The 16852-nt window shown below is 35.9% G+C and overlaps 1 protein-coding gene across 7 annotated transcripts in view; it reads left to right on the forward strand.

Moving 5' to 3' along the window:
* TBC1D31 (TBC1 domain family member 31) overlaps nucleotides 1–16852 on the forward strand; it is a 44624-nt gene that overhangs the window by 19665 nt on the left and 8107 nt on the right. For all 7 annotated transcript variants that reach the window (XM_081116457.1, XM_081116459.1, XM_081116463.1 and 4 more), the window contains 14 exons: nucleotides 157–308; nucleotides 1798–1957; nucleotides 2862–3062; nucleotides 4978–5154; nucleotides 6380–6459; nucleotides 6544–6690; nucleotides 8238–8371; nucleotides 10328–10461; nucleotides 10783–10962; nucleotides 12073–12305; nucleotides 12577–12729; nucleotides 13787–13922; nucleotides 15407–15499; nucleotides 16656–16796. In XM_081116457.1, coding sequence (XP_080972583.1) covers nucleotides 157–308; nucleotides 1798–1957; nucleotides 2862–3062; nucleotides 4978–5154; nucleotides 6380–6459; nucleotides 6544–6690; nucleotides 8238–8371; nucleotides 10328–10461; nucleotides 10783–10962; nucleotides 12073–12305; nucleotides 12577–12729; nucleotides 13787–13922; nucleotides 15407–15499; nucleotides 16656–16796 — 2121 coding nt within the window. The remainder of the gene's footprint in view (nucleotides 1–156; nucleotides 309–1797; nucleotides 1958–2861; nucleotides 3063–4977; nucleotides 5155–6379; nucleotides 6460–6543; nucleotides 6691–8237; nucleotides 8372–10327; nucleotides 10462–10782; nucleotides 10963–12072; nucleotides 12306–12576; nucleotides 12730–13786; nucleotides 13923–15406; nucleotides 15500–16655; nucleotides 16797–16852) is intronic.

The raw sequence follows: 16852 nt of genomic DNA on the forward strand, positions 1-16852 counted from the left end.
ATCACTATTATCCCCTTTCAAATATTGTGAATGTATTTTTCTCTAGTTTAAGAAAAAATAATTTTTAAAAAGAAAAATTGGCTACTTGTATAATTTTAAATTTAAAGAGGGCTGTATTATCCTTATATGAACAGTGACTTTTTTCTCACTCTTTAGGTGTTTTTTCTACCCTTAAGTAACACCATCCTCAGCTGCTTTAAAGATAATTCCATCTTCGCCTGGGAATGTGATACTCTTTTTTGCAAGTATCAATTGCCAGCTCCACCCGAAAGCTCTAGTATATTATACAAAGTGTTTGCTGTGACCAGGTAATGTGCATTTTAAAACACTGAGAATTTTTAAGAAATTTTACTTCTAGTAAAATTTTATAAATTTTCATTCACTATCACTGTCATATGAGGAAGAGTTGCCTTCAAACTTAGATATAGTCTGTAAACCTTGTTTTACTTTATTCTGGAAAATTTCAAATATACACAAAAATATGAAAGTGCATGAAGTCCAAATTACAATACTCATTCACTATAATCATCATCAGCTAATAGGCACTTTTTTTACCTCTAACGCCACCTACTGCTTCCCTACTGCATTGTCCTAAAGCAAAGTCTAAGCTTATTTCAGCTGTAAATATTTTAATGGGTATTTTCAAAGGATAAGGACACTTTTGAATAACATAGTACTATTGTCACACTTTTAAAATATTAATCATTTCTTGTTATTGTCATATATCTAGTCATTATTCAGATTTCCCTGATTTGTCTAATAATTGTTTTTTATGGCTGGTTTGTTCAAATCAGGAGGGAAGTAAGGTTCACACGTTGTCTTGGTTGATACAGCCCCCTTTTACTTTTTCCTTGCAGTTTATTTATTAAAGAACTGGCCATCTGTCCTGTAGAATTTTCTGTACTTTGGGTTTTGCTCTTTGCTTTTCTGTGGTATTGTTTAATATGATCCTCTGTCATCTATATTTTCTGTAAACTGGTTGCACCTGCATTTTCTGTAAATGGGAGGCTTGGTCTGATTCAGATTTGATTTTGAGGCTAGAAGACATTATAGATGGTTTGTGTCCTTTCTGAAGGAGGAACATAGAGCTCTTTGTCTTGAGATGTTAGTAACCATTGATGATCATGACCTAATCCAGTATTGCATGAGAGGTTAGCAAAACTAATTCCACCGTTCCTTTTCCCTTATAAACTAGAAACCTTCTACAGAAAGAAACTTTCTCTCATGAACTATTTTGTTATTTTATGGCTTGTAAAAGAAAGGCAGGATAAATATTTGATTTCCCCTTCTTTTGAAACAAAATTTCTAAAAATAATTAATTGGCTTATTGACATCTTTCAGAGGTGGCGTATGAAGTTTTTTGCCTTTAATCTTTGTAAACTCAGTGGATTTAAACATGGTTGGCATGATTTAACCCATTATAGTTGTTATTCTTAAAGACAAGTACTGTATGATACCACCTATATTTGGAATCTAAAGAGAAAACTCATCAAATATTTGTTAAGCTGGTGTCTTAGCACAATAAATAGGTAAAAAAATATATATATATACTATAAACCTGAGCTTTCCATATGGTTATCACTGGGTGCCTGGGACCATTTAAATTAATGAAAATAAAATTAAGAATTAATTTCCTTAGAAATTCTAGCCACATCTAATTCTCAGTCACGTGTGGCTTGTAGTGACCATAATGGACACCGTAGATACCGAACATTTGCATCATCGTATTGGATCATATTGGACAGCGCTGCTATGAGCAATTCAGCTACTCTCACTTTCTCGCCTTTTTATATATAGAGATGGTCGAATCCTGGCTGCTGGAGGCAAATCAAACCATCTTCATTTGTGGTGCTTAGAAGCTAAACAGCTACTTAGAATTATCCAGATGCCTACTAAAGTTCGAGCCATTCGCCATCTAGAATTTCTTCCTGATAGTTTCGATGCTGGTTCTAATCAGGTTGGTAACTTAATGCAGGACGTTCTCCGTGTTGAGGAGGATCCGTATCAGTTTCTGAACTGTACTAGCCCTCTCATTTAACTTGTACCCTGATTGTTACAGGGATTTGAAATTGTTAATATAGTATTGTTGTGAAGAGTGTAAAATTGAAAAAATAGTTAATCTTAGGTTTTGTATGTTATTGACAATATTCTTTTTCTAAAGGGTACATTTTTTTTTTTAAGATCAGTGTACTTTAATTTCATGTCCTACTTCGTGGTCTACGGATGCTTTCATGTGTTATTTTTCATTTGATCCTTTAAAAATATATTTCCCCTTAAAAGACTAGCTTCCCTCTTACCTCTCCACTATCCTTACAACTCAGAGCCTTTCTCCTCTCCCCAAAAGGTTAGTTACAACAGCTGAAAGCAAGTAGACATGGGGAGCCTCACTGAGAGTCGCAGGTGTGTGGGAGGGGGCCGCAGGATGGATGTTAGCTCTGATCAAATGGGAACGTGTGTTCCACCCGCCTTGCTCCCGACAGCCAGCTTGGAGATCAAAGTTAAGAGCTGTCTTATCTTCAGTATTCCCTTTGTAGGGATTAGTGGAGATGTGCCTGCCTGCGGGAAGGGAGGATTCGGAAGTACCTTCCTGTAGTTCCCCAGGGTGGGCTCCTTGCTTGTTCTGGCTAAAGCCAGGCTTCTCTGGAGCTGAGCAGGCAAGTCCATGAGCCCAAATTAGGGATTTGAAAACACAGAATGGTTCTCTGCGAATATAATCTCTGACTGTCCTCCCCTAAAAAAAGTACATATATAAGTACATACACATTTACGTGTGTGTGTGTGTGTGTGTGTGTGTGTGTGTGTGTGTGTGTGTAGTTTGACTTTCAGACATTTGACTTTTAAACTTGTTTCTCTACTGTTAGGTTCTTGGAGTGCTAAGTCAAGATGGTATTATGAGATTCATCAATATACAGACTTGTAAGCTTCTCTTTGAAATCGGGACCCTTGATGAAGGAATCAGCTCATCAGTAATTAGCCCACATGGACGGTACATTGCATCTGTTATGGAAAATGGAAGTCTGAACATATATTCAGTTCAGGCTTTAACACAAGAAATAAATAAGGTATGTTATCAAGCAGCTAACGTCAATTTTTCAAAAAGATTTAAGTGTATCATCAAAAATAAAATCTTTATGCTACGATCTTCTAACTTCCTTGGACCCTATTCATTTCTCGGGATATATTTTTTTTACTCTCACTCCCAAAGCCTTATCTCCAGACTTGATATCTCGCTTATCTTCCACTTAATGTCTGCCGTCCTCAAGGGCACCTGTCTGGTGTCCCTGTCCGACGTAAGGTGCCCCACATAACCTGCTCCCCAGAAGAGGCCTTCGGTTCCAGTCTCTCCGTTTCTGTCTCTTTTTCTTCTAGAAACCTTGGAGCGCTATTACTATTCCTATTCCTTTATTTCCTAAGTCTGGTCAATACCAAGTCATGTAATGTCTTAAGTTTGAAATATCTCTGTATGTGCTGCCTGTTCTCCGTCCGTAGGAGCCGTCCGTGGACTGGTCCTCATTAACTCCTCTCGAATAACAGTAATTTAGGCAAATACACCAAAACTCAGAGCCCTCAGTGCCTTCACTTCCCATCAGTTCATCTTTTGCATAACGTTTTTCTAAAATATCATCATCTCTAAAATAGTGCTGCTCACGTGGCTCCCTTTCTTTTGCCCGTAGCGTCAGGTCCAAACTCTCCTGCCGGCCTCTCCAGGTCCTCTCTGATCTTGTCGCTCGACCTGTGTAACGCATTTCCCCATCCTTGTAACTCCCCATTGGCTCCCATCAGTGCCATTCTCATTTCCACATCTATTTCCTGCAATATTCGTTACATCTCCAACACACTTCCCACGCCTCTTTTAAGGTTAGCTAAAATTTCTTTTGGGGGTGAAAGGGGAGGAGGTAAAAAAAGTTTGGTTTCTGCTTCAAAGAGCTTTCCTGCAGAGTGGTGATTTATTTTCATTACACGTCATGGAAGAACACTCTTCGGGATTTCAGGACACTTTTCATTCAAGCTAATGTGTGTAATATGTGTTTTTCTGAAGTCTAACGTGCTCATTTGGACATGTGCCTGTTCCTTGTGTTCTTGTTCTCATATGAAAGAAATTATCACTTTGGTTTCCAAAAAAGTTTTTAAAATCCCACATTCATCTTGTCTTTGATTTGGGTCTGGGCTAATTACTAAGGGAACATTCAGCAATAATGGTCTCAAACACTTAAATACCCTGTGAGAGTCGTTGTACTTTAATCATATTTAGAACTCAGAAAGCCCAAGATGCCTCGTCTGCTCATTTCCTTTGAACAAGGAAGATCTTTTGATTTCAAAGAGTGTATTACTTGTGGAGGAAATGTTCCAGTGAGGCATTTTACCTTAAGTAAACTGGGGGTTGTTGGGGTTTATTTTTCTGTCTAATAGGCCCCATAAAAATGAGGGTTTGGAATCGAGGCTGTGCTGCTTGAGCTGTCTCGAAGTCTGTGATGCAGTAATGGACTTCCAGCCATCTCTGTGCAGATTTAAAAGCATCACCAGGGCCAGAGAGTCAGGGCCCCAGGCTTCTGGCGGTTTTCCTCAGAGAAATTTCACTTGAGCCCAAAGAATATTAGGGTGCTTTTCTCAGCATTGTCGAGGCCATATGTCTACCTGCCTTCTCTGCTGCAAGTTATCCCCATGCTACTAACCTTATCCTAGAAGTGCAAACATGGATTGTGGTATATGATTTAAGGCCAGCTTTTGTGGAATAATTAAATTCTCTTTGTTGTTGTTAATCATGTATCTTTATTGTGTTCTTCATAGGAATTTGGCAGAAATTTACTTTGTTAGTCAACAAGGAAACATTCTCAGATATTTTGTTTACACTTTTTGCTTGCAGAATAATTATATATATTAAGGCTCATTGTTAAATTGACCAAAGCAGATTTTGTAAGTTATATGTTAATAGGGCTGTTTTCCAAGGGCAGCTACTAGATTTTTTTCCCCCTTTAGCCACCTCCGCCTTTAGTGAAAGTGATCGAAGATTTGCCTGAGAGAAAACGGACTTCTGGTGATCTTAAGGTGAAAGTAACATCAGGAAGAGCCCAGCGGCCAGCAAAATCAAGGGAAAGCAAAATACAAACCAGAATATTGAGGCAAGGCTTGACTGGCAATTTTGAAAATAAAGAGGTAAGAATATATCACGATTAAACTTTTGTTTGTCATGACTGCTGTAGATAAGGCCCATGCTTGCTAGGCCGTCACCACCCCTCCCTCTCTTAGGAAGCACAAGAAAATAATATGAAGAGAAGAAAGGTGTAACTAAAATTATAGTATACTTTTAAACTTTTTAATATAAAATTAATACATGCTTCCGGTTTTTTAGAAGTCAAACAGTGTAGAATTGCACCATCCAGTGTGCTAACCACTAGCCACATGTGGCTGACGAGTACTTGAGACGTGGCTTGTCTGCCCAGAGGTGTACTGTACACATGAAACACACGTCAGGTGTTGAAAACTTAGTGTGAACAAAAGAATGCAAAACATCTTAGTAATTAATAACTTTATGTTGATTCTGTGTTGAAATGATAACAGTTTTATTATATTGGGTTAAATAATATGTATTATTAAACTTAATTTTACCTGTTTCTTTTTACTTTTATTGTGGTTCCTAAAAAATTTTAGATTACTTTTGTGACTTGCCTTATCTGTTAGACAGTGATGGTATAGAGGTTATACAGGGAAAAATTGGAGCACACTTTTCTTCCTCCCTGCTCCCTAGCCCGTTCTCGGTCTCACTCAGCAGAGGCTACCATTGTTAATAGTTACTGATATCCTTTCTGAAGTTTCCTGTGCATCTGTAAACATGTATATCTACGTATATTACCTTTTTCTCATTTTTTTACAGCAATGTAATCATACTTTAGCACTGTTCTATAACTTGCTTTTATCACTTAACAGATTGACTATCTGTTTATGTTAGTCATTTAGTGCTATAGTGTTTGCATAGTACTGCATTATGGATATACTTTAATTTATCTAACTAGTACTCTGCTGACTGGCACTTAGGTTGTATTGTCTGTCTTCTGTTAATACAATCTGTGATGCAGTGGATATCCTTGTACAGTTATCTTTGAACATTTGCACACATGTATCTGTAGAAGTATATATTTTTTAAGTCAGAGTATGTGCATAAAAATTTTGATAGTATTAGCCAAATTATTCTTCAAAAAGGATGTACCAATTTGCCTTTTTGCCTTGTTTGAGATGACCTATTACCATGTATATATATGTGTGTGTAGAGAGAGAGTTCGATGATATAAAAATATTTCTTACTGTGTCATAAAGCCACTGTGGGCTTGTTTAACTTTCCTCTTTTATGGTTACATCATTTATTGATATTTTTTCTTTATAGAATGAATTATCAGATGGATTAAACAAAAAGCGTTTACAAATCTTATTAAAAGGTTATGGTGAATATCCAACAAAATACAGGTAAAATTGAAATTGAAATTCTTTTATGTTAAGTTGGTTTTACCCCTCAGATTTTCCTTGGTAAAAATTAAATTTTCATTTCAGAATGTTCATTTGGCGCTCTCTGCTGCAGCTGCCTGAAAATCATACTGCATTTAGTAGCCTGATAGATAAAGGTATTCACATGGCATTTCTCAACCTTCAGAGGAAATACCCCATCAAAAGTAGGAAACTACTCAGAGTATTACAGAGGTATGTTCAGTATATGGCAGCAATGTGTATCTCCTCCAAAATGTTTATTGTATACACATGGGAAAATGGTAATTTTATAGTAGAAAAACTCAGCAGACGCTGCCTCACCCAAATACTCAAGTTTCAAATCCCCAGTGATGAAACCTATCAATATGTTTCATGTTACTTATAACCTCAGTCTAATCCTGAGAAGACATCAGACAAACCCAAGTTGAGGGACAATCTGTAAAATAACTGTCTGGTGTTCCTCAAAATGTCAGTGTCATAAAAGAGGGACCTCACACTGGAAGAAGCTTTAGTGATGGTAACAAATAAATGCATTGTTGCACCCTGGATTGGTGGAATGAAAAAATGACCGAAAAAATGGTAAAATCTGAATGACGTCTGTAATTTAGTTAATAGCATTGTACCAATGTTAATTTCTTAGTATTGATAAATGTACTATATTTATACAAGATGTCAATGTTAGAGTAATTCGAGTGAAAGGTATACAGGAACTCTATTATTTTTGTAACTTATTGTAAGCCTAAAATTATTCCAAAGCAAAAAGTAAAAAAAGGGGGAGGAACCTTAAAAGTATTAGAAGTAAATGTGCGAGAATTATAATCCCAGAGTAAACAACATCTAGAAGATACTGATATGAATAAAAATCTCAAAAAATAAAGTAACATTTAAATAGTGAAAAAATTTGCTACATGTAAAATAATTCTCAATACGAAGACATATGTAAAGCTGAGAAACTATATGCAAAACATAACAAAAGAGTGGTTTCTTTGTGATTGCTGGTTTAAGTATGTGTGAGAAGGGCCAGCCTATGGAAAGTGGGAAAAGGGTTGAACGTGTAGTTCATAGCAGCAGAAAGGGCTCTTAAAAATGAAAAGATGCTTAAGCCCCTTCATAATGAAAGACATGCCGATTTAAACTACCTTAAAATACATTTTAAAGACTGTGTGGAAATACCATTTCTCTCATAGATTAAAGGTTCGAAAGAAAGTTGATCAGATATGCTGACAAGAGTGAGAAAATAGGCACCCTTTCCCCGCTAGTGGGAGTGGAAAGGGACGCTGCTGTGTGTGGACTGAGCTGGCAGAGGCTGTAGGAATGACCAGCGCGCGTGTCCTTTGACTCCGCGATTCCCCTGCTAGGAATTCATCCAACTCTGTTCCCACGCGGACAGTGAAGCCCCCACAGGCGACAGCGCAGCGCTGCGTGTGAAAGGCTGGGAGCAAGTGCTCAGGAGGCCAAGCTAAAGACATTAAGGCGGATCTTGTGTTTCGGTAAAATATCATGAAGAAGCTCTAAATCTAATGACAGGGACTCTTTTCAAGATACTATTACGTGAAAAATGCACAGTGGAGAACGATGTTCGTAATATACCACCATTTGTGATTTTTTTTTAAAAGGATTTGTACTTTCAACAGGGATTCTGGGGAGGTGAGCTAGACTATCATCTAGGGAGAGTTTTTATTATGTGACTCTGTTGTCTGTTCAAATAAAATTTAATAATACACTGTTGTCTGGTCTTTGTCTCCTTATTTTATTCACAGGACCCTGTCTGCACTGGCGCACTGGTCTGCCATCTTTAGTGACACACCCTATATTCCGCTCCTGGCATTTCCATTTGTAAAATTATTCCAGAACAACCAACTCATCTGTTTTGAAGTTGTTGCTACTCTCATAAGTAAGTAAATAAGCATTAAATAATGAAACCAAGAGTGGATTCTTGTACATTTTCCTGATGTCTTTGCACCTTTGCAACATTTAACAATTCTAGCTTGAAACAATCAAATATAGAGCATAAAATAGTGCAGACATTTATACGTAAACCTTTCATTTACAAGAAAATTTGGACAGTTGTATTTTAGAAGATATTGTTATGGCTAAATGTCGTTAGCAAGAAGGAAGCAGATGCGTTACTTACTGGAAGTCAGTTATTCACAGGACTGTAGCGAGCATGTAAGGCATTTGGCGCAGTGCCTGTCGTGGCGAGTGCCGCTGCTGCCCTCTCGTCGCCCGTAGCTGACACCTGAGAACTTCCTGTGTGCCAGGTACCCTCTCAGTGTGTTGTCTCTATTAACTCATCAGTCCCTGCAACAGTCCTATGAGGTAGGTGGTGTTATCTCCCGTCCATAGGTGAGGAAACTGAGGCGCAGAGAGCTTAGGCTCCCAAGGTGAGGCTGATGGCTGAACAGGGATTTGCCGCAGGCAGGCGGACTGTGGCCTGCGCTTCAGCCACCGCCCACTGCTTGTCCTTCTCTGCACTGGAAAGGGAGTCATCTTTGTCATGTTGGTAAGGTCAGGCCAGTTGGCCACTTAATAAACTGGACTCAAATGGTAGGCTGTTTTAACAAACATAACCTATCTCGTATGTATTTTTTAATTTCTTTAAGTGTTTTCCTTGTACACAGGAGAAAGGAGGTTAGCACTCAATTGCAGCAATAAAATTCTGAAAAGATCAGGCATACATACTGTGAATATTTCTCTTTCCAGTGTTTTTCATTCATTTTATGACATTGTATTTGCTTTGATAAGTTTTCACTGATCATTAGAGAAAACACAGGAAAATACACAAAAGAAGAGAAAATCTACCAGTAGCCCTCTTCCCCCGAGATAATCTTTGATAATATGTTGGTGAATATCTTATAAGAGCATTTCCCCCAAATCATTAAATATTCTTGAAAAACATAATTTATTGCCTGCATAATGTATTTCATCTTTAGGTGTAATTTATCTGTTCCTCAACTGCTAGACTTCTAAGGGTTTTTCCTAATTTTTTCACACTTTTAGGCTGTTTTTTATTTTTATAACCATACTACTTTTATTTAATGTTTTATATACATTTTTCTTATTTTTGTAAACTTTAACATTTTATTGACTAATATTCTGTAATATCCATGTACCAATTTAATCTATTGGACATTTAGGTTGTTTCTAATTTTTACCTGTTAAAAGTGACAATGTTATAACTATCTTCACATGCAAATATTTATAATAATTTCTATTGGGTGGATTCCAAGAATTGGTATGATTACATCATAAAATAGGCATCTTCTGATTGACTCCCCAGAAGGGTTGTACTGGTTTGCCCTGACAGTAATGCTAAGAGTTTTATTTTAAAAGGAAGAGAAACAATCCAGAGGGGTGTGGGGGGGAGAAGAGGGTACAGGGGGGGTAAGTGGTGGTGGAAGGAGACTTGGCTTCGGCTGGTGAACACAGTACAGTGTACAGGTGATGTGTTATAGAATCATACACCTGAAACCTATATACTTTTATTAACCAATATCACCCCTATAAATTCAATAGATAAAAAAAAATAGAAACTATTAGAGACAAATCAATAATAAAGTACCTTGTAGCTAGGATCAGGAATGCTTTGGGAAGTTTTATTTGTTTAACCTTTTGTTTATTTATTTCTCCCTGACTGCTCTGAAGAAATTGGCAAATTTTTATTAATCTAAAATATTATGTTAACATGATGAAATTTTAAAATCTATTGTTCTAGAATTTAAAGAGTTATGTTTTTTCTTTATTATTAACGGGCATGTGGAGGACATGCAGAGTTGATACATTTAAAACTTGCAAAATTCTTTGATAATATAGAAAGGTAAAGGTAATTTTTCCATTATTTTCTTCATAGCCAATTGGTGCCAGCACTGGTTTGAGTATTTTCCTAACCCTCCCATCAATATTCTTGGTATGATAGAAAATGTTTTGGCATTTCATGACAAGGAGCTGCTACAGCACTTCATAGCTCATGATGTAACTTCACAGGTAAGAAGTATCAGGTTCTTAGAATAGCAGGACTTATTTTGGAAGCTAACACTGGTTCTATCATAAATAAAACAATATTTTCTTGAAAGAGTATAATAAAAAACATACTACTATTATACTTTTAACAGTATTTCATTCTCTTTCCTCATTAAACTGCTTTCCTGAAAGTCTTTAAAGAAGGGTCCAAATTAAGGTAGTTCTTTACTTAATTATATTTTTAATATAATAATTTTAATAACTAAACCAAACATAAGATAATATTAGCAACAATGTTATGACTTTTCCCTAGGAAACTAATACATTTTTACTTATTCATTTTAGCTATACGCATGGCCTCTTCTTGAAACTGTGTTCTCAGAAGTACTGACAAGAGACGAGTGGCTAAAATTATTTGATAATGTCTTTTCCAACCATCCTTCATTCCTGCTGATGACCGTTGTCGCCTACAACATATGTTCTAGAGCTCCTTTGCTCAACTGTAATCTTAAAGATGATTTTGAGGTAAATAGCCTTGTTCCTAGGTAGCAATTCTCAAATTTCATTTATTTCCATTGAAAAATCCATTTATTTATTGAATGCCTATTGTATGTCAGTTACTGGTGATAGAGATAGAAATATAGTGGAAAGCAAGTTATACACACCCGTGGCCTTTCATAGTTTGTAGACAACTCAATAGGCAATTGCAGCAGACCGTTAGTCCTAACATCATAGCTTCAGAAAACAATCATGATAATATGGGAATTTTGTGCTTTTTTGCCTATAGAAAGGATAGTTAGCAATTGGGTTTATTCTGTGCATGTGTTTATCACAGTGACCCATCTGGTCTGTGGTAATCTGGGTGCTTATTACACGTGCAGAATGGTAACTGAGAATTTTGAGGCTTGGCAGGAAGGTGACTAGAAGAAAGCATTAAGATGGTTTTTAAAAGGAGAGTTTCTTTTGGTAGACAGGATGAATTAAATTGGGTTTTGTTTGTTTGTTTCTTATTTTATGCTCACAAACTATATATGTGTATGTGGCGGGGTAGGGGGCAGTGTGTACAGGGTGGGGCAAAAATAGATTTACAGTTGTAACTACACAAAACATGGAGTTTATTCTTGTATTGTTATTTATTAATTAGTGTATAATTTTCCATATGAACAACTATAAACCTGCTTTTGCCCCACCCTGTATGAATTCAGATCTGCCAGCAGAACAAGATAACATGGAAACATTTCAGAAATGTTTTTTAAATCAAGCCAATTTATTTTCAAAGGCTAATTTTTCCCCCAATTTATTTATTTTGAATTTTGAAGGAAAAAAATCCAGGTAGAAGTATTTGTTCCATTGTTGAAGCATTCTTCTATTACATAAGAAGCCTTCATTTTGAGTTAAAATTTTAAAAGTGTTATTTCAAAAGTTTATAATATGGTTGTGAATTTTTTTTACATTTTGAAAACATAAAATTGGATCTTCATTTTAAAACTTGGGTTGAGAAAAGCTTCACTGAATTTGAAAAAAGAAATCCTCTTGCTGATAAATTCACATTTACATTTTTAAATTCCTGTTTGGATTCTATCTGTAAATGCTTCGTTAAGTGAATCTCGATTTGAACACAAAGGTTTCTTACAGTACTTCTTCCACCATCGGAATAACCTGGACATAAGTGTTGTAATCAGAGAAGTTTATCACCTCATGGATGCCACACCTGCTGACATTCATCCAAGGAGTATGCTCGATGAGTTCGTGGCACTGACGAAAGGACAGTATCCAGTATTCAATCAGTATCCCAAGTTCATTGTGGACTATCAGACGCAGGAACGGGACAGAATAAGGACTGAGGAACTGGATTACTTAAGGGAGAGGTAATCATGGAAAAGCTGTTATTCGGTAAAAACAAGATCTCTTATAAATAAAACAAGAAAATTTTTTATGAAAAATTATTAAGTATTTATGTAAAATCAGCATTTGAAGGCTGGAAATACCTTTAGAGATATTTAATTCTTACATAGAGAAGTAAAACAATTATGTATTAATCTAATCAGGTACACATTTTGTGTTTTGTTGTTCTTGGACTTAAATTACTCAATTTTCTTGTTTGCATTTTCATATAATAATAAATATTACCTACTTAAGGCAGATGGTTGAGAATATGCAAGCTGAAGTGGACCAACAAAGAGTTGAAGATGAAGCTTGGTACCAGAAACAGGAACTACTTCGTAAAGCGGAGGAAACGAGGAGAGAAATGCTCTTACAAGAGGAGGAGAAGATGGTACAACAGAAACAGAGGTGCGTTTTATCGGTTTGAAAAAATCCAGACATACGAGTTAGGTGAACATTTTCTTTTTCATTTTTCATTATAGGAACAACACTATATATAACATTACCCAGTCATGGTATTTCCATTAAGCAGGTATTTAAGTTCATAAAAAGAAATTTGTATATATACCACTTTTCAAAAAAATGGTCATATAGTCAGCTGTGATTCTAAAGTTATCCTGACTATAGTAGAGCTTTGCACTGAATATGCAGAAGTAATACAAGATCTCATGTGCCTGGGAGGACATTGTCAGAAACATCATTCAGCAGTGGGCAGAAATGCTTTGTATTACTGTCCTGGGTAAATTACCTTTGGTAGAGCGTAATTTTTTAAATTATGTTTTAAACATATCTGCAGGACCTGAAAATTGAAACATAAAATGATTAACTCATCATGCATTTCATACTTTGAGGACAGGGAAAGAGTATTAATTAAGGTAAAATATAGAAATTAATTAAGATGATGGGATGAGCATTGAGACTAAGCCTCGTTGTTGAGAAACTTCTATAAGTGTTTATTGATTCCTTTTTCTTAAGTGTGTCTTTATGAAACAGACTTCTAGTTTGGGTTAAAAAGTTACTGAACTAAGCCATTAGCCTTCTCCTAAAATTCTAAGAGAATAAGTATAATCTTTGGTAGTGTTGGAGCATTTTTTCGGCATTCTTCCTTCAGCTAGATGGTATCACTTGTATTGGGAGCATCTGAATAGTAAAGCTTAGGAAGAGCATGTATATATATAAGAAGGAGTGCCAGTTGCATGTGTTCACTTGTCATGTCCATGAAGGCAGACTTGTAACTAGGCATCTCTCATATAATGTAAATAAAGCTGGTTACAGTGACACCCATTAAATTGGGAAAGTGGACCTAAGTAGGTGGCAGGTCCTTCATTGTTGTGAAATGTAATATTTTTCCATTTAAATCTATTTTGGGAATGTTTTTATTTGTTCCTCTTAATATAACCTGCATGTCTTTCCATATGAACAACTGTAAACCTTCTTTTGCCCACCCCTGCATTTTGTACTTAAGACTGGCTGCTGTGAAAAGGGAGCTGAAAGTAAAGGAGATGCACTTACAAGATGCTGCAAGAAGGCGTTTTCTGAAGCTGCAGCAAGATCAGCGGGAAATGGAACTCAGAAGACTGGATGACGAGATTGAGAGAAAGGTGTATCATCCTTACCTTAGTACTCGGGCATCCTCTGCATCTATTCCCGTTTAAATGTGATGAGCACCTTTAAGTTAAAGGCTACCCTTGGAGTTCACAATGAACACTAAATAGCCCCTCTAGTTAATTGACTTTTTCCCTCAGCTATTGCCATTCCCATTCTCTCTTTCATCTATTTCATTAATAGTTAAATATTTTAGAAATGCCAGGAAAATTAGTCAGGTTGACCAGTGTCTTTGGTGACTCTTTCTCTAAAAATAGAAGTGTCAGTTAACCATTAAGTTAATTGTGAAGTAGGGGAAATACTCTTTTTTAATATACACGTGACCAGTAAAAAAAAAAAAATCCATTATGAAATAATAAAGTTAAAAATGGATCTTGCCCACTCTTCTCTCATTTCATCCCCAGACATAAATAGTTAAAAACTGGTTGTATATCTTTCTCCTTTTTGTGGTTGATTAGCGTTGCTCATACACTTAAGTATCCCCACCTTTGAGCTGGGTGCTTTCCCAGTAACGCCTTTGGGTTGAACTGGTTGCCAGTCCGTGGTTTTTAACTCCTTGGTTGTATGCCCTTGCTCATCCCACTGTGTTCTCATTATTACTTTGTTTCTCCTCATGAAGGTATTTGGTGGTGTGTCTGCTTTTACACTATCTAACACTTTGCCTTGTGAATGCAAAGTAATACGGTCATTAAATGTTTACTGAATAAATGAGTGGCATTAGATGGCTGATGGGTTATAATTTGTTTCGTTTTGTTCTTTTTCCGAAACACATATCACTTGTTATTTTAACTCCTAAAAAGTGGGGACTTTAGGCACCTACGTATATAAGACCATTTCTGAGATTCTCTTTAAGCTGGTAATTTTGTATGGCCCTTGAGTGATGTTATAAATATCCAAATGACCCGAGGCAGAAAAAAGGTTCCCCATCCCTGCGCTAGTGTGTAGGAGTGAAAAGCTTCCAAGTAATCAAATTTTGGAGAAAGGCGAACTTTAAAGTAACTAAGTCCACACGGCATATACAGGCTGAATAGTCCACAATATATTTAAACTCGAAGTTTCTAGTGCCGTATGAAATTTATAAAAGTACAGAAGTTTAATGAAAAAGAACATTAAATAAATGTTATATTTGATAAGATTAAACATTCTATATTTTTATTCACCGCAAAGTTAAATTGTTCAAGTTTTATTAACTCGTAATATTGGCTAATGTGATATGGTGAGAACCTGCCATCTGTTCTCCCAGCCTGGTAGATGAGCATATGGTAATTGTGCTTTCTTTTTTAGAAAATTAAGCTTAACTCAGACATTATTCCTAGATTCCACAGTGAATGTTAATATAATGTCAATTAGTGTGCCAATACCTATTATTTTAAACACTTGTAGTGGGTTGTTCAGATTTTAAGATTACTAAGTCTATTAAACAAGAATTATTTTTCAAATTCATTTTGGTATTCACAGTTTTTGGGTTTTTTTACCCTAGGTACATATGAGAGATCAAGAAATTGCTACCACAGCCAAAGACCTTGAAATGAGACATCTGGAACTCGAATCACAAAAAAGGCTTTATGAGAAGGTATAAAGATCAGCTGTTTCCAATATAAGAAAAGCAGGGTCTATACAAACTCTTTTTAGACTGTATTTTTAATGGTTTTTTAATGTTCATGTTATTTGTTACTGTTTTTTAAGAAAAACATAGTGTCATCCAGGATTGTAAGGTAGCAAAAATGTCTGAATGTAGTTTGTTGTTTTTCTTTTTCACTTAAATTCTTTTCCTAAATGCTGGATATCTTGGTAGTTGTCATTTGTAGTGGCTGCTAACGAGCTATAACTTAAACTTTTTTTCTGGTGTTGGTAGTTTAAGTGGTTTAGAATTTTTGACAATAAACCTCTTCATACATATATCTTCTCTGCATATAATTGAAAAGCATTTTTATTTTTAACTAATTATATGGTAATTACACTGTCAATAGATAGTTAGAAAAGTAGGAAAAAAATCCCTGTTAGGAAATAACTGCTAATATCATCAATAAGGGTAAGTGAGATAATTTACTATGAACAATTGGTATTTTGCTTTTTCAACTTAAATCTTCTTGAATACTGTTTGCTACTCCCCCCTCCACCAACCACTGTACCCATTAGCACTCACCCCGTTTCCCCTGCCCCTGGCAACCATTAATTTACTTTCTGTTTCTGGATTTGCCTATTCTGGATATTTCACATAAATGAAATCATACAATTTGTGGTCTTTTGTGACGGTTTCTTTGAGGTAGCATAATATTTTCAAGGAGCTACAACTCCACTTTGCCTCCTCCATTGGCTGCCAGGCTGCTAGTTTTCAAGGCTAATATAGAGCTTAGGGTTGGGGTGGAAATAGAAATATAATGCAAGTTTAAAATGCCATAATGCTTGCTGTTCTTACCAAGATTCAGCAATGTTTATAAATAAATGCTCCCCAGATTGCCGCAAGCCTTGAGTTAATTTCCAGAATTCTGAAAAGGTTGGTGTTGCCAGGGTTTTCAGTACTTTTTGTGGATGAGAGAATTTTCACAGGTCCTTACTCTTATTTTCACTGATCACTGATGTTTGTTTTTTACTTTGAAAATTAGATAATTACAATTTTTATTTGGGTTCTATATTAGAAATCTAGGGGAAAAAGAAAAATCATTTTTTGTTCTAGAATTATCATTATAGATCGGTCATTTTTTTTTTAACAAATTTTTTTTTAACAGAATCTTACTAGAAATCAAGAAACTGTTGCAAAGGAAATGAGAAAAGATATAGATGCCTATAGACGAAAAGTAGATCTTGAAGAACGCTCATTTCATAGACTGATGGAAACAGACCAAACACAGAACCAAAAATCTCAAAAGGTAAAAATGTAGTCAATTTAATGTATATATAAAAGGGGAAATTTCCACCTGTCATC

The sequence above is a fragment of the Miniopterus schreibersii genome, assembly GCF_964146895.1.
Source record: "Miniopterus schreibersii genome assembly, chromosome: 17".
Classification (NCBI taxonomy): Eukaryota; Metazoa; Chordata; class Mammalia; order Chiroptera; family Miniopteridae; genus Miniopterus; species Miniopterus schreibersii.